At 44.3% G+C, this 26,040-nt stretch overlaps 1 protein-coding gene across 1 annotated transcript; it reads right to left on the reverse strand.

Annotated features, from left to right (window-relative positions):
• Positions 1 to 995: 995 nt before the first annotated feature.
• TXNDC5 (thioredoxin domain containing 5) lies at positions 996 to 26,040 on the reverse strand. Its single transcript, XM_079985056.1, has 10 exons — positions 25,726 to 26,040; positions 21,414 to 21,563; positions 18,432 to 18,537; positions 17,406 to 17,502; positions 15,638 to 15,753; positions 10,378 to 10,464; positions 8,922 to 9,065; positions 7,284 to 7,366; positions 3,129 to 3,258; positions 996 to 1,185 (listed from the first exon to the last, which is right to left on the reverse strand). Exons 1-10 carry the CDS (start codon positions 25,935 to 25,937, stop codon positions 1,063 to 1,065), a joined length of 1,248 nt encoding a protein of 415 aa, XP_079841182.1. The 5' UTR covers positions 25,938 to 26,040; the 3' UTR covers positions 996 to 1,062.

Genomic DNA, 26,040 nt, shown 5'->3' on the forward strand with positions numbered 1-26,040 from the left:
TAGCCTATGTACATACCTGAAAACTCCCCCAATAAAATGGCAATAAATGTTTATATATAAACCAGATTTTTTTTCCCCAGCATCTAGTTTGCTGCTGTAGTTTAAGTGTCTTTCAGTACCTGCACTAGAAATTCTTTGGCTTTAAGTCTGTCATATTGAATACCAAGCTGGAAAGGAGGGGGACTGGCTGGAGAGAAGCTACTCAGAATGAAAGACCACCTGGAAAAACTTATAGGTAGGTTTTGTTCCTTTGTTTATATTACCTGGAAAGAGGCTCTTTAACCATGATTAATAAACTACAGCCCCTGAAGTAACAAAAATAACCTATCTCTAGGTTTTAAAAGAATTTTAAAAAAGTTGTTTTTTTTAAAAAAGGGATGGCCGGTCATGATCTGGGTCAGCACAAAAGGAGCCAAATCTCTTTGCAAATGGCTGAACAAGAACTATTGTGTCTTTGAGCTGTCAAAAACTACCCGACAAATGGCATGGTTCAATAATAAATGCAGGCACACATAGTACCATTGCTTTTTGATGTACATCCCTCATGATGAGGGAACACAAAATGACAGCAGTGGTCAGGGGCGTCTTTCCAAAGTGTGTGTGTGTGTGTGTGTTTGTTTTCCTTTGCCGTTTCTATTGATGAGACATTTAAAAAGCACCGATTTGCCAGAAATAAGTTTACAATGTGCAGTTTTGCAAAGGTCCAGGCATGTAGTAAGTTTGTAACTTGTGTAAACTGCCATCATCTACCAGGCCCTTTCCTTACTGGTTTTAGATACAAAAAGGCAACTGACTACCAGGACAAAATGGAAGTTCATTAACACAACTAATAATGAAAACTGTTTCCAATTTGAACTATGGTTGCTTGTTGTAAGCTTCCCTTAAGCTCAGCACAGTAGGGCTTTAGAGGAAACACACACACACACAGGGATACCACATTTTAGTACATTCAGTTTCCCAAATGACCACTATTGGAAATCTGGTACCAGCACACCTTGATTCAACTCCCTTGTTTACTGGACAGACACAGCTTGAGGAGCAGTATCCAAACAGACATGTTTTCTACAGTTCATCCTTTGCTTGCCCCAGGACAAAGTTGTGCAGTGTTTCAAGATCTCTGGCTCCGGTGTGCTCAGTGACTTTTTCCCCACCACGGAAAAGCATCAGTGTTGGGTAGCCACGAACCTTCAAAAGGAGAGAAAAGAATGTAGGTGAAAAAGCAACTGCAATCCTGTATGTCCTGACTCAAAAGTAAAAGGCTCTTGCATATGGCCAGTTCATAGTGGGCATGGCACTGCTTGGAATCTCTTATTTTTTTGTGTGGTGCCCACATATCATCCTTGCCAACCTGTACTTCCCTCACCCCCTCCAGATTTCCTCTTTAGAAAAGCTGAGAACTTAAAACAATCTGTTATACATATTATGTCGCTGCTGGATGGAAGGGAGTTTCAGCAGGTGGCCCTCATGTTCATAACATGAGCAAATTAGCACAAGACCTGTAATAAGACAGAGTGAGTAGTTGGGGTTGCTTAATCTCCTGAGTGGAAGGTACGCTTATGCCAATTGTTCTGTAAATTACAATAACCTCTCTCTTCAAACATTCTCCAACTTTAGCTTAAAGCACCTCAAGAACTGCTCGTATTGCTGAGGAGTATTAAACCGGGCTTTATTCTCTTCCTTCTGTTTTCAAGCTTCGCCAAAGGCCACTCTAGATATATACATTTAAACCACTATGATATCACTTCAAACCTTTAACGGCTTCCCCCAAAGAATTCTGGGAGGTGCTGAGAGTTGTTAGGAGACCCGTATTCCCCTGTGTGGCTTAACATTCAATCCCTATTCACAGAGAACTCTGGGAATTGTAGCTCTGTGAGGGGAATAGGGATCTCCTAACAGATCTCAGCCCCTTAAATAAAGTGCAGCTCCCAGAATTCTTTGGGGGAAGCCGTTAAGGTTTAAAGTGTTATCCTACTGGTTTACACTGGCAGCAACTCCTGGGGCCCGGAGACCCACAAAAAAATTATTATGGGTACTCGGCACCTGGCCTCACGGGCGGTGGTAGAAGTCGCATCTTGAGGCCCCGGGGGGCCTCCCAGGCCCAGACGCTGCTGAGCACCCATAATCTGGGGCCTAATTCAGTGCCAGTGCTGGTTTAAATGTGTAGTGTGCATGTGGCCCAAGAGTCTCCTCCCTCTTCAGACAGAAGGAAGACCCTGGTGCATGGAGGTGTCAGAGATTTGTGAAAAGAAAAAAGCAGCAAGAGGCGGCAGGTATCTCCATACAGCAGGAAGGCTCCCCCTTCCTTGCTGCTTCCTGCTTCCCTTCCCACAAACCTCTCATCAGGACTGATTTGATCGCCCCCCCCCCTCAGCAGCACAACTGGATTGCAAGGTGCTTTAAGTTGAAGTTAAACAATAGCTGGAGAGAGCCAGGAGAGAGGAAATATCTTTAACATACAGAGAACGCATGCAACTCCCCCAGCCCTGCCAGAAAAGTGGTCCCCATCACTTTGTAGTTTAATTAGGAAAAGGTTTCTGGCCAAGCACGGTCAAAATGAAAGGTATTCAAGGAGCTTGGTCATGATCAAGGCTACACTGAGAACTCTGTATGTGCAGTGGGGCTTTGGAGATTACCTCCTCCGTTTTCAAAGTGTCCCCACAGCGTCCCAAAAGCCATGCCCTAAATTCAGTACAGTAGTACCTCCGGTTACGTAACCCTCTGGTTACGTAAACTTCGGGATGCGAAAGCGGCAATCCCGGAAGTATTTGACCGGGTTTTGCTTCATGCGCAGCAGCAGTCCTCAGGTTGCGGAAACCTTGGGATCCGACCGTACCTCCGGAACGGATCCTGTCTGCAACCGGAGGTACCACTGTAGTTTCAGAACCACATCTGACCACACATAGTGCGGTTAAGCAGGTACAACGAGCACATTATGTAGAAACTCCTCAGCTTTAGCTCATGTCTTTTTACACAAGCCATAGTGAAAAGATTCTGTGCACATTCTTTCCTAGTTACTTTGGAGACACTAGTTACTTTGGAGAGTTAACTGTAAACCAAGCAGCCACACACTTGCAATTTGAACAATTAAGCACAAACACAGTGTAAAGTCATCTAGCTTCCATACTTACGGAAAATCTATTGCAGACATTGCGTTCCATGGTGCAGTCGACTTCAGCTATCTTGACGTCTACTGGTCCTGGAAAGTTCTTTTTTGAGAGATTCTCCCAAGTGGGAGCCAGGTTTTTACAATGACCGCACCTGGGGGGAGGGATTAGCATGAAAGCATATATCATTTTTTAAATAAATAAAAAATCCCCATGTTGCTTTCAATATATAACAGAGGTTTGTTTCTTTTAAGTAACGTTTTTAAAGTATAAAACAATACTTTTCAAGCCAGAATCTCAAATAAAAAGCACAAATTAAGAAAAATCCATCCTACCGCATGAGACACTGGATCATTTTCAATAGCCATACAACACCAAAAAACTTTGAGTTGTATCTACTTCAACCATTCTTAGGCAGCACTAGATCATCCAAAAATTACAAATAACACTTTGTCCCACATTTGATGAGGCAAGGGTCGGCAAAAGGTCAGGAAGAGTCCCTGCCCCCTCATTCCTTAGGAGGGTGCAGATCTCCTTGAAGAGCAGCACGAGACTCTACTGCTTTCCAAGTGCTTTGTGAAAGGGACGGAGACAGCAGTAAACTTAATTTTGGCTACCAATTTAAAGGAGGAGGGGGGAAAAACCCCACTGATAATTCATCTTTTTCTGCTGTGATGTAAATGTGCCCTCCTCTAACAACCTAGGTTTCCTTAAAGTTGGAGGTGATGTCTCATAGTCATCAAATTAGGAAATAACGTACCATTTGAGCAAACAATTCTGAAGCCACAGCCCTAAACCCACATATTCCTAAGTAGGTTCTTGCTGAAATCAGTGAAGCAAAATGTCCTGACACCACAGCCCTCTAGCTTACCTAAAACTCAGAAAGCAATAAAGGAAGGTTTCCACCTCTGACATGTTGTTTATACAACACCGAGGCTAAAATTTAAAATATGCTACTATCCATCATTTCTCCCGCTAGCTCAGAAAAGGTGGTGGTGTTTTTTAGAGAAGGAGTAGGAGTGGCTTTGTTATTCTAGAAGTAGGTCTATTTCAAAATCACAACTCTAGCACAGCTAGTGCCCCAACCCTTTAAGTTACCTCGCCAGAAAAACCTAATATTCATTCCTCTGCTGCTGGTTCGTTCTTGTTGTAACAGATTCATAAATTTAAAAATTGCCTCCATAAACCAAAGAGGGTCCAAATATTGTGAGGTTATATATGAGGAAGTGGGTTAGCGGTTTCCTCATTTCCTCCCTGCATCCCATAACTTACCTGGCAAGCAACAGAATTATCTTAAGATGCAGCAAAGTAACCAGGCAAGTACTGGGATGGTTAATGTTTTCTGCCAATCCAAATGCCCATCTAATGTTCCAGTCACATTTGCACAGGGGGCAGATGCAGGACTGTGCTTTGAAACAGACCTGCTTCCCGTGGAACACCCAGTCTGTGTTATGCAACAACATGGCATGCAATCCAGTCACAAGCGAAGCACTTTGATGCTCAACTGATGCTCCACTGCAAAGAGTCTAAACACTTACTAAATTGTGGCCACAGCATGTCCACAGTAAGCTGCACTGGAATAAACCTGCAAACCAACTCGGTGCATGAATATACTATCCCTGTTATTATAAAGTAGATGTTAGCAAACTGGCAGCCTTCAAGCTGAAATCAGCCTATGCACGTAAATCAATTTTTGATCTATCACTGCTGTGACATTAAGTTCCGCACTACTTTCCCATTCAGTAGCTGATTCAAGGCACTACTTATAAAAATATTAAAAACCTGCTTCCTGCCTTGGGAAACAAAAGGAATCATTTTTAAGGTCTCTTACTATATACAGGGTGTGTATTAAGAGGGCTACTGACCATATGTACTGAAAACTATTAAGATGAGATGGGCTTTTTACTTGTCGTTCAGTTTAATGTTAATATTTACTTAAAACAAAGTAAAGGGCAAAAGGAGACCTCAGAGAACTAGCGGTTGCTTAGCCAAACATAAAACAGATGACATGCAAGAGAAAAAGGTCAATTTGTATACAATGAACTATAATTGTGTACACAATTTAGCTAGCCAGGAATAGGCTCCTGGCTATTTGTGTAGTAAACATTAGCCTGAACTGAAGCTTTTCATGGAAACAACTTGTTGCCAAATGAGAGTGGATTTGGTCAGGTGGCATTTAGAATATCTTTAACACAGCCCTCACTTTTGGATATTTAGCATCCTTGTGGCATGGCTCTTTTTAGAATGAAGTCAGGAGAGAATGGAAGCTATATTTGGAATGCAGCTCTGCTCTAAGATTTGCAGAAGAGCTCAGTGAATTCTACAGGTATCTCCTCTCTTTCACATGTATCCTTCTCACCTGTAAATAGTTAAGACCAGACCAGTTTCACCTAATGCCATTCATCTAAGTGCCACCTGCTAAGTGGCAGGCTTGGTGGGTGAATTGCATAGGGACAACCTACGTGTCATATTGCTAACAACTTTCCCAAACTCCAGGTTTCCCTACTATCAGCAATAGCATAGAATAAGAAGACGGGAAGTCTCCAGGGGCCTGGGATGCCAGCAAAGACACCACAGAACAGTATGGTGGAGCTAGCACTGCATGAGATCAAGAACCGAACCACTTCCGTAGTTAAATAAATTTTCACAACCATGCTTGGCCATCAAGTCACTAGGTGGTCTTCAGCCAGTCTCTGGGCCGATCCACACACCATATTTATCATGCAATGACTACAGCAGCACACATCTGTCAGTAAGTCACCACCGATCTAACAGAACTTTTGCCTGGCAATTTTGTTTGCTGTGATGTGAGTGGAGAAGTGGGGTATAACATTAACAACTGAACTTTAGTCCATCAGACAGAACAAGTTGGTTCTTGACTGTGTCATTCTTAGACTGGGTGAAATCAGTTGAGGAGCCAACTCAGTGTTTTACAATATAAGCAATTCATACTTTCAGTATAATGAAACTCTGCGAAACTGACTTACACATATGTGAACCAGACCTCAACCTCATAGTACCGATTGTGTACCTATGGCAATTAAATCAGATCTGATACCCCTCCCCCAAATAAAACATGCTTAAACCTCTGGGGTTCTATGTAGCATGAACAGAAGAATTCCTTTTTAGCATCAGCTTAGGCAGGATCGTATGTTATAAAGCAAGATGTACAAAATGTCATACATGCAAAATCTTGAGACTGTTATGGCCTGAGTCAAATACATCCAACACAAAGGCCTGGGAATAAGTACATTAAGAGGACAATCTCAGCAGGATTTGGGCACGTGTAAAATGTTTTTTTAAAGATTTGAGACACGAATCAAAGTAGAAAAGGAAGAGGGGCAAGGAAAGTAGAATTTTCCTCTCCACCACAGCATAGCACAGTAGGGAGGAAAGGGAGGAAAACAACTTCTTCTCTTGCAATCACTACAGTGCTGAGGCAGCCATTTCTATTACCACTGTGCTAGCAGGAGAGGAATATCTCTGTCCTCTCCAGTGGAAACACAGTGCTTTCTCTGCATTTCAGGGAGCCATCTCTGAAGAGCAGAGAGAGTGGTTTTCCTGTGCAACTGCAGGAGGGGAGGATCTTCACAGCACAGCATTGCAATAGAGAAGATATCCCTTTGCTTAACTTTCAAAGGCACCTCTCTTTCCTCTTGCGCACCACCACTGCTAGGCGCAAAGTCCTTTCCGTTTCCTGACCGGTGAGACCTCCCAGCAGTTGCAGCATGAAAGAAAGAGGAGAAGCCCTGCTGCAACAGGTAGAGGTGCTGCCATTGGCTAATCTGACAGGGGTAGATGGACCTCATCATGCAGTTTGCTAGGCCTGATTTAGCATGTAGGCTCACCATTCCTGCCCTAAACAGCCAGCAAATTAACAGTCTGCCAGGGGTACCTCCAGCTCATCTCTAACAAGACAAGGAGGCAAAGAATAGCTCCCAGATGGAAACTAGTTTTCACTTCTGGATAAATGCTACCAACAGGAAAATAAAGTCACAATTATCCCACTCTAAAGGCGGAAATAAGTAAGTGAGGAGAACAACAGCAGCAACAACAGCAGCACAGAAACAAAAAGTTCAAATGCCTGCAATCCCAAATGTTTTCTCTGTTGAAAACATTTATCTGTTCACTTCATTTGTTGATCTAGTAATCAATAAAATCCTCATGCAGAAAACTTACCACGGAGCGTAGAACTTAATGAAGGTGATCCCCTGAGACACTTCTTTATCAAAGTCTTTTTCAGAGAGGGAAAGGACTTTGCCCTGTCAAAGGAAAGGGAGGTGAAAGTCAAACGGCTTCAAACATGCCAAGTGCGTACTTGGAAGTGATACAAGTCTCTCGCCACTGCTATGATGTATTAAGAAAAAGGAGTGCATAGAGGAAGCCAAGCCACACATATGCCAAATGCCAAAGTGTGGAGATTTCCCAACCTCCACCCAATACATGAGGCTTTTCAATACATCTTGAAGTTGCTTCCCCCTCCACAAAGCACCCTTGCTGGGCCAGGCCAATTGTTTGCCCTGCAGTTCATCTACCATCAGGTGAGAGCCATTGGAAGGGGGACACTCAGAGACACATATGCAGCTACAGTCACTGAGGAGCTAATTAAAAGCAATCTGTAAAAGCAAGGAGTGCCTTGAAAATCCCTCATATGAGTACTGCACCCTAAATGGACATCACTATCATTTTAATTTTCTGGATTCAAATTCCTTGTTCAGCACCTCCTGTTTTATTGTAGTCCCATCGTCCCCCTCCATTTGTTCCCTGCCTTCTTGCTGTGCCAACCCAAAACAGGGCAGAATCTGATTATGACTACCTCTGTCCTGGCAACAAGCCGTGATGTCACAAGGATGGTGACTTAAGTGAGAAAGAGGCAACAGGAAATGTAACATATACCATCCAATAGGAAGGGAACACCTCTCTATTTAGCTACATATATTATCTTTAAACACAAAAGGATGAGCAGCCAGGAACCATTTCATTCAGAAACGAAGCTGATATACACAGTATAGCGACGTAAAGGTAAAGGTACCCCTGACCATTAGGTCCAGTCGTGACCGACTCTGGGGTTGCGGCGCTCATCTCGCTTTATTGGCCAAGGGGGCTGGCGTACAGCTTCCGGGTCATGTGGCCAGCATGACTAAGCCGCTTCTGGCGAACCAGAGCAGCGCACAGAAACGCCATTTACCTTCCTGCCAGAGCGGTACCTATCTATCTACTTGCACTTTGACATGCTTTCAAACTGCTAGGTTGGCAGGAGCTGGGACCGAACAACGGGAGCTCACCCTGTCGCGGAGATTCGAACCGCCGAACTGCAAGTCCTAGGCTCTGCAGTTTAACCCACAGCACCACCCGCGTCCCATAGCGACATATGTATGTATGTTTGTGCATGTTTACATGAATGCACAGCTCCGTGGCAGCAGTCAATGCACACTTTTTAAAAAGCAACAACAGCTTTATTGCAAATTCTGATCAAGTGTTCTAACTAGAACCCCAGTGGAGGCATGACAGCAAAATCGCAAGAATGATTTTTAGAGTTTGGGGAAAACATTTAAGAGGTATTATTTAGGACATGGGATGTGGCCCAATTGCCTTCTCAATCCAGCCTGCAGACGGTCCGGGAATCAGTGTGTGTTTTTACGTGAGTAGAATGTGCCCTTTTATTTAAAATGCATCTCTGGGTTATTTGTGGGGCATAGGAATTCGTTCATTTATTATTATTATTTTCAAAATATAGTCCAGCCCCCCACAAGGTCTGAGGGACAGTGGACTGGCGCCCTGCTGTAAAAGTTTGCTGACCCCTGATTTAGGACTTACCTCTTCTTCTGGAGTTGCTTCTCTAGGTGGTGACGGTGCTTCTGTAGGTTTAGCATCTCCTGAGGCTTCTTTGGCATCTTTTAGCTGGGATTCTACATATTCTTTCAAAGAGTCCAAATCTCTCTTTCCTTTGTATTGGTCAACCTACAAAACAACAACAACAACAACAACAAGTGAATTATTTAGTTTAGCAAACCTTTCTTGAATCCCCATTTGAAGTTGTTCACGTTTAAGCACTCATTGCTACATATCTATTATCATCCTACCAATTCATTAGCTTGGTTTATTGAATTCCACAGCTTAAGTTTTTTGCTTTTTGCCAAGAAAGAGATCCTTGCAAATCTTAATGCATTTTGAGTAACAAAGTGAGAGTTTCAGTAAGTTAAGAGTTCCTTTTAAAAAGAATATAAAACTTTGCATTTTCCGTATTTTTTTCAAAAATTTCCACCTACACACCCACAAAAAACAAAACAAAAACACCCGGTGAGGAAAAAGCAGCTTCAAAATTTCTGGAAATTTCACATCTCTGTCTAGAACCCTGAGTTAGCAGAATTCTAAAAGGTGTGAGGAGCTTCCCTGAGTATAGGAGGCCCTGAACACGAGGGAACTTGAAAGGAGCTGTGCAACTACTGGGGGAGCGCTAAAGTTACGATCCATGTAATCATCATCATCATCATCATCATCATCATCATCATCTTTATACCCCGCCCATCTGGTTGGGTTTCTCCAGTCACTCTGGGCAGCTCCCAACAAAATATTAAAAACACGATAAAACATCAAACATTAAAAACTTTCCTAAACATGGCTACCTTCAGATGTCTTCTAAAAGTCAGATAGTTGTTTATTTCCTTGACATCTGGTGCGAGGGCGTTCCACAGGGCGGGCGCCACTACCGAGAAGGCCCTCTGCCTTCAGCTCCTTTTAAAACTTGTGTCGCCCCTTCAAGTGAGCAATAACTGAACAGGAAGGGCCAGGATTTAAGGCAAGTGCTCTGAAACCAAAGCACACACTCCAGGAGCAAGGTAATTATTCTTTCCCCTGATGCTCATGCATGCTCTCCATCATCCCATTCCACCCGACCCCAGTGAGGAGGAAGATCCACAATGACTCAATGCTCCACTGACTGGAGCATGTTCTCCTTTGCAGCCTTGTCCAAAGGCAACACTCATGATGGTTTACACCTCTGTGAAAACGGGAGCTCAGTAGTGGAAGCTGGAGGTATTTTATATGTGTGTGTCTGCATTATATTTGTGTGTGTGTGTATAAAATGACATGTTTGTTCTACTCGGCATTTCACAGCTCCTATGACCTGTGGCTATGTAAAGCTTCAGTTTCACAAACTACACCATTGGGCTTTCACAGTCCATTCCAGGGCAAGCCTGAAAGTGACGTAGCCGATCCCATCACATAAACATAGGAAACGGAATAAAGGGGGCAAGCTTCGTAATAACCTCACCTTCTCTCCTCCTCTGAACCAAAGGAGGGTTGGGTAGCCGCGCACTTGGTTTTCCGAGCAGACTTCATTATGTTGTGTGCAGTCCACCTGAAACACCACACAAGTATCAAGTAAAAAAGCCATTGTGAATTTCACAAAGTAAAGGTATAAGCTGTCAGCAGGAGCGCTGAAATATTTAACTCTCGCTGCTGTGCAAAAAGAAGACACAACTGCTGAAGGGTGTCGCCATGATTACTTATATAAAGCAGCTAAACATACTGGGCATGGCACATTATTGAAAACGGCACATTTTCCTGCCCTTGGGGTTGCATCTAAAAAACCATGGAACAAAAGAAGGGACCTGGGATGAAGAGATGAAAACATGCTATAAACTAAAACGAAGTAAAAGGAGTGATAATAAAACCTGAAAAATATAATCAAAGGGGAAGGAGTTCCATGCCTTAGAAGCTGTAAGAGAGACAAAAGTGCATAGCTAGAACGGACAGCTTAATAGGTTCGATGAATGGAAGGACCAAGGAGGAAAACAGAGAGAAAGCAGGAGTAGAAATGTGAAGTAACGCAAAATAAGACTCATGGGGCCAACAGACGATGCCAGTGAGGATAAAAACACAGAAGAGAAATATACAGAGGTGTAACATGATTGAAACACAACCAAACAAAAAGTTAAATGAGCAGAAGAGCTGGGAATGGAGAGAAGAGTTTTAAGTGGGGAGATCGGTGAGGGAAGCATTACAATAACCCTTGCAACGTAAAAGGGAGAGTATAAGGGCTTAGGTAGAACCAATTGATCAGAAGGTGTGTGTGTGTGTGGTGTTTTTTTAAAAAAAGTATTATAAAAGAGAGAAGCGACAGACCTCAGCTAGAGCAGTAATGTGAGCCAAGCAAGAGAAAGAAGGATCAAAGATAATGCCCAGCCTCTTAACTTGCTGAGAAGACTGAAGAGTGAAGTTGCTGACTGAAAGAGAAAGAGAAGGGGAAAGGTGATTTAAAGGTGATAACAAATTCCATCCTTTGTATACAGTGTTTGCGATAATGATCCAACATCCCAGCAGAAGACAGTTGGAAGCATTAGACAGACTGGTGTTAGGAGGCAGTACTGGCTCTGAAAAGCAGGTGCTGGAAGCACAAAACAGGGGAGGGCCCTTGCCTTCATGGCCAGCTTTAGGTTTCCTGAAGGCACCTGGCTGGTCTCCCTTGGAAACAGGGCTGCTGGGCGAATGAACACTCAGGCTGACCCAGCAAGGCTCTTGAGATGTTTTTTTGTAAGGGGGAAGAGAGAGAAAGGAACACAGCGAGAAAGAAAGGAAGAGAAAGGCAGAGTTGGACGGCACTGTGTAAGAATTTCAAGAGCAAGAGTCAATGCCAAGGAAAGGATCTAAGGACTGAGCTCAGCAGACACCAGTTCAGAGAGGAAACTGAGAAAGAAGAGTGCCATTAAAGGAAGCTTTAAAATGACAGGTCACAATGGGAGGGAAGCCAAGAAAGGAGAGTTATCAACAAACCCCCAAATAACGCCGAGGACTAAGGAGCAGAGAGGGATCAACTGTATCAAAACATGAGGCAAGATCAATGAGAGCAAGAGGATTTTATATAGGGCCGTCTCAATAGAATGCAGATGTTGAATACCAGCCTGGAAAAGGAACTGTTGTAAAAAGAAAACCTGGGTGCTGTTGTTCAAGTACTTTGGATAACAAAAGAAAGATAGAAATGGAAAGGAGGTGAGGGGTTTTATTTTTAAAATAAAAATGGGGAACCACGGGGCAGGGTTTACCTAACAAGTCCTATCAGTGGAAGCCCTGAGCAAGGAAGCAACAGGGCACTTGTGCAACTGGGCTCCCCCCCCCCTCCTGTCCTGCCCTCAAATAGGCTCTGGGGGCATTGGGAGAAGACACAGCAAGTTTAAAGGACAACAGGGAATGGTGAGAAGAAAGGTAAAGGCTGAAAATAGAGCAAGATTTATACGATACCCTGGTTTCTCTTCAGATCGTATAAATAGAATTATAGAGGAAAGAACAGATGGAGTATTTGCTGTGGAAAAAAGGAAGGAAATAAGGAAGAGGGGAAACTGGGTCAAAAGGACTGAAGGAAGAAGAAAAGCAACAGCAGGAAATGAAAGCAGAGAAGATGGGTAAAAAATAGTGATGGTAATAATGATGATGAAGAATACAGCCAGAACTAGAGAGTAATGCAGAATGAAGAGCACAAATCAATAAGCTGTTGGACAAAATTATTACAGGAAAAACTGATGAAGGGACAGCAGAGGAGAAGGATAATGATGAGCATGAAGTAGCAAACCCGATGCTAATCAAGTCAAATTTGGCCCAGGGGCATCCAGGAGCTCTGACCCAGAAGCAAAAGGAGCATGAGAAGGAAGAGAAGAAAGGCTAAGGTGCATGGAGTAAACCAGGCATAGGCAAACTCCATCCCTCCAGAAGTTTGGGGCTACAATTCCCATCATCCCTGTCTAACAGGACCAGTGGCCAGGGATGATGAGAATTGTAGTCCCAAACATCTGGAGGGCTGGAGTTTGCCTATGCCTGGGGTAAACGTTGCAGCAAGAGCAGCTCCTGTTCACTGCTCCATTCAGTCAGCCAGGCCCTCTTCCACTCTGTTCCCTCGTCTCACTCAGTTTTCTCCCATCAGTCAGCATTTGTTGCCTACTAAGCAACAAATGTAAGCTGTTAGTCCCCTTTTAGGGTTTCCCTAAACCTGCAGCTATTGCAGGGTGATTTATGTATTTATTGAAACCCCTTGTTTGCCTGCCTTTCCTCATCAAAAGCTGTGCATGGGTGGCGTTGCTTTGGCGGCATAAGCAATGGCATTCATAGCCATTCGTAGGGAATGATTAGACAAGGTCTAAGATGCAAACAGCAGAATGGATGGGAGATGCGAGAAGTGAGAGTGGCAGAAGGAGGGAATCTTGAAGACAAGAGAAAATGCCGAGCAAATTTATCAGAATGAGGGTTAATTTGTAAAGTGAAACCAACAGGAATAAGAATTGGAAGGGAAGAAAGGAGGAAAGTAAGCCAGTACTGTACTCAAAAGTCATAGAATCATAGAGTTGGAAGAGACCACAAGGACCATCGAGTCCAACCCCCTGCCAAGCAGGAAACACCATCAGAGCACTCCTGACATATGGTTGTCAAGCCTCTGCTTAAAGACCTCCAAAGAAGGAGACAGATGTGGATGAACAGGATGGTGATAAATCACAGCAGCCCACAAATTAAAAGGAGCAGTGAAAAGAACACACACAATTAAACTATGGAACTCACTGCCACAGGAGGCAGTGGTGGCCAGCAACCTGAGATGGCTTTAAAAGAGGATTAGGCAAATTCAGGGAGGACATCAAAGACTACTAAGGATGGCAATGCTCTGCCTCTGTTGCTGGAAGAGGGGAGAGTGCTCTTGTGCTCAAATTCTGCTTGTGGGTTTATCACGGGCATCTGGTTGACAATTATAAGAACAGGATTCTGGACTAAATGGGCCATTGGCCTGATCCAGCAGGCTCTTCTTATGTTGGAAACAAGAGGAAGAATTAGAAGAGGGGAAATCAAGAATCTGGAGCAAGCAAGAAGATGAGAACAGATGACTTGCCACTACAAACTTCAAGGTGGGAGGAGTGAGAAAAGACTAGTGAATGACTTAAGGCAGAGCATTCAAGGCAGCAGTCAACTGGAGAGAGACTGGAAGAGCAAGAAGAGAGAAAATTCAGAGGAAGAAACCAAGTAGTGTGGCTTATTCGATAGCTGCAGGAAAGTAAATGAGAATGATTATCAAGGCAAACCAACAACATGACAGAGAACTTAAACTAAATTAGGATGACGAGGGCAATGTGCAGTAGGGCCAGCACTGAGAGCAACACTACCAGCTAACCAGCATGAAATAAGGGGTGGGGAAATGGAGACGTCAGAGAACAGCAGTCCAAACACCCTTGAAAAGCAAAATTGCAAACACTTCACACAATGGCCTGGATCCAGACGAACAGCACAATCCTACCCAGGACTTTACCCAGAAGTAAGTCCAATGGAATTCAAATGGGCCTATTCCCAGGTAAACGGGGTTAGGATTACATCCGAAATCCATTACACTTTGTAGCTCCATTGAAATCAATGAGGACAGTTAAGTTTCGGCAAGTTTAGATCCAATTGATTTCAGTGGGTTTAAACCCACTGGTGTTACTCAATATTTTTTAAGGCAGGCAGAACACTTGTCTGCATTGGTTTCAACAAGCATTTATTTGCCCCCTTCCAAACTTGCTCTCGGTTTAGAAAAACAAAATGAAAATATTGATTTAATTTTAAAAAAACAAAAAACAAAAAATAAGTATCAGACTTTCCTTCCAATGTCATGTGTAGTTTGTCTCCCAAAAGACCCCGAATACTTTATTTCGTCTAAACTATTAACCGTGCACCCAGTTGAACATTTCAGGCTGGGAGAGCAATCTTTTCCACCAGAAAGCTAACAATATGACTACACTCCTGTTTTTATAGTTAGCTGAAGTTGTTCCAACACCCACACACAACTGCCTGAAGATGGAAAGAAGGGCTCCATCATCATAAAAGTAAGCTGTAGGGACCCTGCCTTTTCCTTCTTTAAAATAACAAGGCCCTGGTATGGCTATATTCCTATTAACCACTCATTCACTTGCCCACAAAGAGTAAGAATCCCTCCTGTGTAAGCACTTTGCTACTTACTGTTTCTGTAACAGATAATTTGTTTGATTTTGCTGTTAACTGTCCTGATTTTTACAGTGGTACCTCGGGTTACATACACTTCAGGTTACAAACTCCGCTAACCCAGAAATAGTATCTCGGGTTAAGAACTTTGCTTCAGGATGAGAGCAGAAATCGTGCAGCAGGAGGCCCCATTAGCTAAAGTGGTGCTTCAGGTTAAGAACAGTTTCAGGTTAAGAACGGACCTCTGGAACAAATTATGTACGTAACCAGAGGTACCACTGTATTTTTAAGTTATTTTTTAAAATGTGGAAAGGCCGGGTACAAAGGTTTTAAATGAGTAAATAAGCTTCCCTGTGACATACACACAGGTAAGATAAATATTTTGTGGGCAGGTTCCAGCAAAACAAGCAAGGCACCAGAATTTTTTTAAAAAACCGAGATGTGCGAATGGACTGCCAGGAGTATTATACCGCAGAGTAAATGAAGTTAATTGCGGGTTAATGGAGCAAACAGCGTTCTCCCATCATAGATGTTACTGTCCAAGTACATAATGTTCAATTTAAGACCTTGTAAACGAAGCCTACCTTGCCGATCTTGGCAGTCCCCGAATTTTCAAGGTGCTGGGCCAACTGCTCCCAAGTTGGCGCCAGGGCCTTGCAGTGGCCACACCAGGGGGCAAAAAATTTGATAAAGTGATTGCCTAAAAACAAAACAAAACAAGGCGTATGTAAATAAACAGCACTCAGTTCACTCATTCCAGCAGTGATTAAGTGTCTGTCTTTATGCAGACAAACAACACTTGAATGTGTACTGCTACCCTTTGCCATGACTGGGTTTCCATTCTCAAGAGGTGGGGATCCTGATCCCAGCATCACACAGCTGCCCTGTGTAAAGCAGGGGGCTCGCTCCCACCTGTAGCTCCCAGTCACTTCCTCTATACGTCCCCTAGCATAACCACTTAGAAACCTTGGTAAGATAAGCAAGGTAACCTTGCCTGACATTCTTCCCCAATCCCCTCTCTACCACACTGCACTCAAAAACTTTATGCAGCACTTTTCTTTTTTTACCCAAGGCTTCTAAAGGTAAAAGGTAAAGGACCCCTGGACAGTTAAGTCCAGTCAAAGGTGACTGAGGGGTTGCAGAGCTAATCTGGCTTTTAGGCAGAGGGAGCCGGCATTTGTCCACATGTGGCCAGCGTGACTAAACCGCTTCTGGCGCAACGGAACACCGTGACGGAAGCCAGAGCGCACGGAAACGCCGTTTACCTCTCTGCCACAGAGGTACCTATTTATCTACTTGCACTGGCATGCTTTCGAACTGCTAGGTTGGCAGCAGCTGGGACCGAGCAACGGGAGCTCACTCCGTCGCGGGGATTCGAACCGCCGACCTTCCGATCAGCAAGCCCAAGAGGCTCAGTGGTTTGGACTACAGCGCCACCCGTGCCACAAGGCTACTAAAGCATCTTGATTCCAAAATGTTTCCTCTAAAACGTCATCTCCTCTGAGTCTTGCAGGCCTCGAGGTTATCAGCAGGTGAAAGGTTATCAGCAACTGATGGCCTTTTGGAGTTCTCAGTGGAGAAAGTTTGTTGGAGGCGCCAGAACAACAAGGATGGGAAAAGGCCTTTCCTTGAACCACTGGTCTCACTGGGTCTGAAGAAGGCTCAGAGCAATCTCCATCTGCCCTGGAAGTATGTTGCCAAGCATCAGGTCCTGGGTAACAACAGGATAACAGCCGAGTTCTGAGGATTACAGGTCATCTTAGTAAGCTGAACGTAGGCCTTTTGCCTCCATAAGGACACAAAAAGAGCCAGGCTGGATCAGCCCAAAGACATCTAGTCCAGCATTCTTTTCTTACAGTGGCCAACCAGATACCTATAGAAAGCTTGCAAGGAGTACTTGGGTGCTCACAGCCTCTTCGCTTTCCCCTTCACACAAACCAGTGAACAAGTCAGGAAGTCTTTGGTTGCGTCCGAACTGGGAAACTATGGTTAATAGCTTGGGAACAATGCAGGGCATGATGCCAACTTCCAACCACGGTTTCAGGCTTGCTCTGAAACCATTAACTAAAACCTTCCTGATTTCATAGAAACACAGAAGGGAATACCAGGGGCATCTAGTCCAACCCCCCTTGCAATATATGATATGAACATTCAGAACATGGCAAGAGTCATGAGTTTGCAATGCTTGAGCTGTGACCCAGGAACTCTCAAGATTAAATCTCATTTCTGCTACACAGATTCATTAGATAGATTATGGGACACTGTACCACTGTTACATAAATTTATTAAATATAAAGAGCATTTTTTTTTTTAAAAAAAAGGAAGGATTTGCAGCAATAACTATCAAGTTACCTTCTGCAACGTGCGTTTTGAAATTAGCTGATGTGAGCTCATATAGACCCTGCTTCGATTCCGGGTCTTTGGGAGACTCTGGTTCAGAATCTTTCTCCTATCATACAAAGGAAAATTAGATTAACAACGCAATTGTATCTCAAGACAGACACAGCTGGTTATATAGCTGCATGCATAATGAAACCGCAAGTATAAATTTGTGGTTATACTCACAACTGCAAACATGACGATACTTGTTCGAATTTTCAGATAAAAGCATACACCTATAAGCTAACGTGCTGTATACACATTTGTAAAACTCATGCCATCCATCCAAATGTAACTACTACTTGCATGGAATTATTTTCCCCCAAAGGTAAACACACCCACACCCACATGTATATAATGTATGTTATGTCTGCAGATCAATAAATTTTATTTTCCTAGAGCAACAAATGAGAGGCAGCCAACTTTCAAGAAAAAAACAAAGCAATGCTGGCAGCAGCAGCAGCAGCAGCACTGAGGGCATGTTGTGGGGCTGCAGGGTGAGTGAGTGAGCGAGAGAAAGTGTGTTTGTGTGTATGTGGAGCTCTAAGTTCAACCAGTTTACTTCCTTAGCCCACACCTAACCAGGAGAGCTTGCATTTGGTTCAGTGTAGGAATGAAGAATAAAAAAATAGTAATACCCACATTCAGCTACCATTTCCCTTCAATGTGAACGGCATTGGTTTTTAAAAACATGGTCATTATTGATGGCTGTTCATCACTGCCCAGCTCAAATTATTAGAGGAAGAGGTAGGATAGCACAAGGCCCCAGACCTTCAACTTGTCCAATTTTAGCCACATCGCGTTCCTTCTTTATTTTCTAACACATTACCTAAGGGGGGAAATGCAAAACGTATGGCCTTCTGGCTTTCTATGGGCTCCCCTTATAGTTCAGTAACTGATATGCTGTATTTGCACTCTTTTAAAAACAAACAAAAAACCATTTGAATTGCATTTTATTTTGTGTCTCCTGAAAGAAGGAAGGACTCTTTGATCACTTACAGCAGGTTCTTCTTTTAGTGTCTTCAGCATCCAGTTCTCCAGCGACTGAAAGTCTCTAGGTCCCTGGTATTTTGCAGCTTCTTGGCCTGGTCTGAGCAGTTTCAGGCTGCAAATACAAGACAACAAATGCAAATGTTTTTAAGGTCATGCAATGTCGAAACATTCTGAAAACAACTGTACTTTTGCCATCACGTTCCAGCTCAAAGAACCTCCCTCAGGGTGGTCTCTTTAATCCTAATTTTTCACAGTTGTGTTGATTTCAGTAGCGTGGCATTAGGCTTTCCAAGGCCACAATTTCTCTGCAAACTTTCAAAAAGACTTATGAAGACAGCTTCAAATCTAACTGTGATGGAGATAGTCTGAATGCCCTTTCACTGCCGTGAAAACGTAACAGTACCACCTTCTGTACCCAAAACAAACTATTTGCAATGCGGGAGGGAAAGGGCTAGATTAGTGCCTGTGACGTCACTAGCATATCTGCACATCCACCCAAACAATTCATGGAGCAGTTCTGCAACTGCTTTAAAATTGCTTGTGTTGCTTTTTCTTGGTAATGTCAAGGGCAAAAAAAGGTAAAGGACCCCTGACAGTTAAGTCCAGTTGCGGACGACTCTGGGGTTGCGGTGCTCATCTCGCTTTGCAGGCCGAGGGAGCCAGCATTTGTCCGCAAACAGTTTTTGCAGGTCATGTGGCCAGCATGACTAAGCCGCTTCTGGCAAACCAGAGCAGTGCACGGAAACACTGTTTACCTTCCCACCAGAGCGGTACCTATTTATCTACTTGCACTTATTTGGCGTGCTTTCGAAGTGCTAGGTGGGCAGGAGCAGGGACCGAGCAACGGGAGCTCACCCCGTCGCGGGGATTCGAACCGCTGACCTTCTGATCAGCAAGCCCAAGAGGCTCAGTGGTTTAGACCACAGCACCACCTGCGTTTACTAATATAAACTCTGCTTATATACACACACGTATATATTTGAGGACAGCATGCCTGACACATAAAGGGACAGAGCCAATCGCATGTTTAAACTTGCAAGATATGTATTACAAGCCCAACTGCAAGGCTAGGTTCTCACACTACAAATAAAGAGCCCATTATGACTACTGCTGAATGTTACACCTGTCTTCTTATGAAACATTTTATATCAGCAGATTAAGAAATCTAAAGTGAAAAAAATGTTAAGAAACTTAGGCCAGAGGCTCATCACTATCTGCCCATACACGTCGTTGGATAATTCTCAGTAAGTATGAAATCAAGAACCTGCCGACCTCATGAAAATTCAGCCTGCCCAGGCTGTGGGTATATACGCCCCACAACAGGGAAGAGCTCATCAAAGAGAGGCTATATCTGCAGAATCATCTAACAGGCTACCCTTGCCAAGACGCTTCCAGGGTGTAGTCAATTAGGTTCTTCCTGGTTTAGCAGATGAACACAGGCCTTGGAGAAGGAAACGCTGAGTAATTACTATACCAGATGAGGTGTGGTCCTCTCACCCCAACCTACCGGAGCAATTCAACCACCTTCTGCTAGCTATAAAACCTTTGCATCACCGTGGCACATTTGCACAGCTGTTCCTCTTATCCATGCACAGGCAAACATATGGGTGTGCTCACTGCATTTTTCACTAAAACCCAAGAGGAGCAAGGAGGAAACAGAAAGCGCATCAAATGTTGGAAGGTTTTCAGTGCTAGTACTCCTCAGTCTAGATCCACTGAAGTTTATGAGCATGGCTAACAGGTTTATTAATTTCAATGGGTCTACTCTGAGCAGAAGCTAGTTGAATACAGACCATTGCTTTTATTTCCTTGTGCAAATATGTATCACTTCAGAATACATAATCCCATGGTACAGTCCAAGGGCACATAAACCCATAAACCATGTTGAAGTTAAGCAGGTCTGGGCAGTGCCTAGGAGAGGCATTGGCTGGCTTCACGGTTTTTCCTGCATCATGATTTTTGCCACTGCCTGCTCTTGTGGTTCGCTGTCCCCTGAATGAGGCAGGTGAGAGATGATCCTGCAGAGTTAACAAGGGCTGCAGGAATCGAGAGAAGCACTGGCTGACTTCACAGTGTTCCTCACATTGTGATTTTTGCGTAGCACACAGACACACGCATCACGATTCAAGATATATTGCCAGGGTCAAAAAATTATGAAACCAAAGTCACAATATGGACATCAAACCAGTTTTGGACGATATATTGATATTATCACCTAGCCTAAGTGCCTAGATGGAAGATTTCCCAAGAACCTCATAAATGCTGCCTTGAGTTCCATAACAGAACAAAGTCAGGATATAATTTAAGAAAATAAAGCAACAATATTAAGAGGGCTTTTTTAAAACAATCACTATGTGATTGCTACATGGGCTGCTGCTAGGTAGAAGGTCTGTTCACAAAACAGGGAAAAAGAGGATTCTGGTCCTTCCCAGAAATAGAATCTAATGTATAATACACAATACAGTACATTCCATGCACTTGGCAAAAAAGACGAGCCTGCTGACATTTAGCATTTCACCACAATGCTACACTAGGTAAAGGTAAAGGGACCCCTGACCATTAGTTCCAGTCATGGCCGACTCTGGGGTTGCGGCGCTCATCTCGCTTTATTGGCCGAGGGAGCCAGCGTACAGCTTCCGAGTCATGTGGCCAGCATGACTAAGCCGCTTCTGGCGAACCAGAGCAGCGCACGGAAACACCGTTTACCTTCCCGCTGGAGCGGTATCTGTTTATCTACTTGCACTTTGACGTGCTTTTGAACTGCTAGGTTGGCAGGAGCAGGGACCAAGCTACAGGAGCTCACCCCATCGCGGGAATTCAAACCACCAACCTTCCAATCAGCAATCCCTAGGCTCTGTGGTTTAACCCACAGCGCCACCTGCGTCTCTCACTATAAGCACTCAAAAGCAATTGCCCCCCCTCATGCTGGCATGGGCCTAAGGGAGATACACAGAACAATTAACGGATGCAATGCTCCTTTAAACGTACGTCGGGTACCCTCTGACACTATACTCAGAACATAGTGGCGTATCCGCAGTGCAGTCCACTTTGACGACATAGACCTGTGGATCTTCCATACTGTTGTACTTGTCTGCAAGATCATTCCATGTTGGCTGCAGGCGCTGGCAGTGCCCACACCTGGAGTAAAAAAGAAGATGATTAATGAATTCATTTTCCTTTGTTACAGGGATTACTGAGATCATCTGCATATGGTTTAGAATCTCCATTTTCAACCACACTTATCGTCTAACAGAAGCCCGGGGGCTGGGCTTTGGTCCGATTTCAGGTTTCAGCTGATGTTTCTCAAACCGTGTTCTGGGGAAACACTCAGGTTCCTTGGAAGCTTATTGGTAATTTCAATAATGGCTGGAAAGATTCTCTAAAAGATTTCTCATCTCCTCTTACTGATGGGGTGCCACCAAGGGAGTGTATTGGATGCAATCTTAGTTTACGTGAGTTAACAGTGATGTGAAATGAGTATATAGCCTAGAACATCCCAGAAACCTCAGCGTCTTGCCGGACTTCCATGAGAGAGAGACAGCAGTTTTCCTGCACAAAACTTGATATGATGGAAAGGACTCCCAAAATATACAAAGTCTGAAATCACTGTATCTAGCAACTAATGTGCCTCAGAAACTTATTATTACTACTGTTATTAATAATTACTTTTGACAAACACTCAGCAGAGTTTTAAGCATTTGTTCTGACATTAGTTAGTTAGTTGTTCAAAGAGATAAAGAGTGAGTCTAAAGCAGCTCTTTGGATCCCAAACATAATAATGCTGCTTTGAAGAAGAAGATTGCATTACAACAGCAAACAGTGTGGATGCAGAAAACCGAATCATCAAGTTGATGGGAAGTTCAATCAAGACCATCACTGGACAAGAAGCATCAGGTATATTCTGTAAAACCTCCCAATGTAGTGTGGGAAAGGCACTTTTCTTTAACCTCACAATATGTGTCACCCTGATGCTAATCCAGGATATCTATAAGTGGTTAGGAGCTCAAGCAGACCAATTCCATCTCCCTCCATTTTCTTCTATTTTTTAAACTGATACTGTCAACATTGCACAAGTCAAAATTGAGCTGCTTTAGGGCTTCCAAACATTTCTTTTTATTTTACAAAGTACTATCCATTTTCAAAGACTTCCCCCAAGTGTGCAGAAATCATCCCTATATTTATAGGTGGCCTTTTTTACTTCCACACTGATTGGTGCAAGACCACACAAGTCTGGCATTACTGTATTGTGCATTAGAGAGATGTGTGGTCCACTCATTCATTTCCCAGGGTTCCTTTGTCCTCTTCAGAGCAATTTTGCAAAGGCCAAAACTCACATTACGATTTACCCTCTAGCAAGCTAGCTTGAATGAATTGATTAATTATGGTCACAGACCAGAAATAGCAAGCTAGATGTGTACCCAGAAGCATCCTGGAAAAAGAGGGAAGACCATGAACTCAATGACTGGGGTGACTATTTGCAAATGTTACAATCAGTATGGGATCATTTGCATACATAGGGAAATTCCACCCCCACCCCACCAAGTGTCCCTCTGGCTACCACAAGGCATATGTGGAGAAAGACAAAGGATAATGAATCTTTTCATGCCTCAAATATAACACATAATGCAAGTGTGCAACACCTGTGGCCTTCCAGGTGTTGCTGAACTCAAACTCCTAGCATCCTTGACCACTGGCTATGATAGCTGGGACTGAATAGGACTTGGGAGTCCAACAACTCCCTGGTTTTCCATGTTAAAAGGGACATTTCCCTATGATGAAGGTGGGGAAACCCAGATTGCACATCTCATGACAGAAGAAATGCTCACATTCTGCCTTTATAACAATGAGCTGTATATGTGAAGACACCCACAGAAGACACCTATTTGTATTGCAGAAAGAGGAATTGAAAACCTCTGGATTACAGTGGTACCTCAGGTTACATACGCTTCAGGTTACAGACTCCGCTAACCCAGAAATAGTGCTTCAGGTTAAGAACTTTGCTTCAGGATGAGAACAGAAATTGTGCTCCGGTGGTGCGGCAGCAGCGGGAGGCCCCATTAGCTAAAGTGGTGCTTCAGGTTAAGAACATTTTCAGGTTAAGTACGGACTTCCGGAATGAATTAAGTACTTAACCTGAGGTACCACTGTATTTAACTCAACATAGTCCTCATTTGGATGAAGGGGGCAGGGGTGGGAACACCAGGAGAAAGCCTGTGCTAATGTTTCATGTTTCCCCCGTTTTATCTTTCTAGCTATAAATTAACATTTGAAGTGGGGACACACAGGAGACCAGAGATACTACTGGAGCTAAAGGGGGCAACCTGACTAGGCCATCACTAGCTACTTGAAACTGCCCCCCACGTAACCCAAGTGGTGACTCAGCTCCTGATCTGCAGCGCAATTCCTACTAGGCGTCTACCCCTTTAAAAATAAAATTTTAAAGTCAGTTCAGTGCTGATTGAACACTTCTCAGTTATTAAGATGGTTGGGTGACGCCAGAAGTCTCCTGCTTTGCCTTGCCAGGAGCTCTGCACAGATCAACACTTCCTATATTAACATCTCAGAGCAAGATTATCTGTGCATATAGACTCTGTCTCAGAAGGAGCTCTTTCTATTTACCTTTTTCTTTGCCCTGAGGCACAGACCTAGGAAAGATGTGAATTCTTAATTAGCTGTTTGCAGTTACTGCAGAAGCTTCAGCTGCCTTAAGAGAAAATAGCTTGGAAACCACTTTTGCATGGGCTTTATTTGAGGACTATGCAACACTGCTTATGAATTTTCAGTGAGTAAAAAAATGGCATTTTATTAATGATAGAGCTGGTCTGAGACCTGCCAGTATAACAAGTTCTGGCCCGAGTTCTAGTAGACCTAGGCTCAAATTAAAGGAGGGGAGGAGAGGGAAAAGAGGTTAACATGCTATGTCCTGTTTTGTTTAGATTCTACTTGGGGGGGGGTTGCTTTGTCTTTGGTCAGTTAGGACCTGTGAATGGGATCCAGCAATGACAGACTTATCTGCAACAATGGAAATTATTTTTCTATGGGTCCTTTGTATGCCTATGAAAATTTGAACAAAAAAAGTATATCAAATTTTTTTAAAAGGCACAAATACTTCCCTCCATTAGTTTCCCCTTTACTCTCTTATTTAATGTTAGGCCAGATACATATTTTTTCAGTTTCTTTTTAAAGACACTTGAAAAACAGCAAAGTTTTTTTAAAAAAAATAATGTACTGGTAGGCAAACTACCAAACCTTTCTGTAGGCTAGCAATGTGTGAACAAATCTGCAACCCTGAAGTTGCCATTTTTCTAATCACAGAAGTTGTCTCTGCAATCTTCTGCGTGCCTCCACTCCAGAATGTACACTGCTCACATGCATAGCTCATTTGTGTGTGCACAGTTACCTGACCTCTGTGCTGGCCATCACGTGAACACACCTGCACTTAAAATGCACACACAGATAAGTGATGAGCTACTTCGGGTATTACGACCACCAATCGATCTGACATAACTTGCCCCCATGAACTTTTTCATTTAGCAACCTAAGAGCCCTGGCCACCTCGCCCCAACATCCTGTTCTTACCAACCAGATGACCGTGGGAAGCCCAAAAGCAAGACCTGAGCGCCAATAGCCCTCTCCTGACTTGCCCATCCACCCCAACGACCCACTTTCAGAAGCACACTGCCTCAAGACAGTGCAGGTACCAACATGGCTAGTATTTATACCCTGCTGGGTCCCATGGGTGAAGGGCAGCTTACGGTAATGCCATTAAACTCTCTCTGGGGACAGAGGGTAAAAGTCACAAGTGAGGGCAGGCTGCAGCAGCTACTTCTGCAGGGAAAGAAAACCTCCTTGCGGGTTTTCTACCCCTGGTGGTAGAGCACCTGCTCTCTCCCCAACCGCACCCAGGAATAATGATAGGGCGCAGAGGCAGCACAGCTAGATTAACAGAATCACAGGACTGTAGAGTCGGAAGGGGACCCGGGGGTCATCTAGTCCAACCCGCTGCCGTGCAGGAAGATGCAGCTGTTCCCCCAAAGAGGGGCTGCTGCTGCGAGATCCCGCCAACTTCTCCACAAATAGAGACTTTTTAAAAGACCCCTTTGGACGCGTGTGTGCATTTGGGGAGGCAGCGGGTGGAGGATGGTGGAGGAGGAGGAGGAGCCTCCGCCGCCCCCAGCCCAGCCTGCTGGACCCCCCGCCCCAGCTGCCCTCCGGCCCGCCACGTCAGCGGGAGGAGCAGAGCTGGGTGCGCGCCCACCCCCTTCCCTTTCCCCAGGCCGCCGCCGCCGCCGCTGCTCACCACGGGGCGAAGAACATGACGAAGTGCGGCGCGCTCTGGGCGCCATGGCGCAGCATCTCGGCGCTGTAGAGGTGCCGCGCGTGGGGGTCCTCCTCGCCGCCCGCCTCCGTCCCCTCGGCCCGAGCGGGGCCCGCGCCTAAGGAGAGGCAGCCGAGCAGCAGGGCCAGGCAGGCCGTGGAGTGGTGGTGGCGGGAGGAGGAGGCGGCGGCCATGGCGGCGGTGCAAACGGAGAGAGCGAGGAAAGAAGGAAGGAAGGAAGAAGCCGGCCCGGGCCACGTCTCCCCTGCCGGCCAACCCCGCCTGCTGCTGCTGCTG

This window comes from Podarcis cretensis (assembly GCF_951804945.1).
Source record: "Podarcis cretensis genome assembly, chromosome: 7".
NCBI lineage: Eukaryota > Metazoa > Chordata > Lepidosauria > Squamata > Lacertidae > Podarcis > Podarcis cretensis.

Coding starts and splice junctions, on each gene's coding strand:
- TXNDC5 (XM_079985056.1), bottom strand. CDS start 25,937: ATGGCCGCCGCCTCCTCCTCCCGCCACCACCACTCCACGGCCTGCCTG. Junction 18,538..21,413: donor AGTGTCAGAGGGTACCCGAC/GTACGTTTAAAG, acceptor TTGTATTTGCAG/CCTGAAACTGCTCAGACCAG. Junction 7,367..8,921: donor AAGCAACTCCAGAAGAAGAG/GTAAGTCCTAAA, acceptor TTCCTTTGACAG/GGCAAAGTCCTTTCCCTCTC.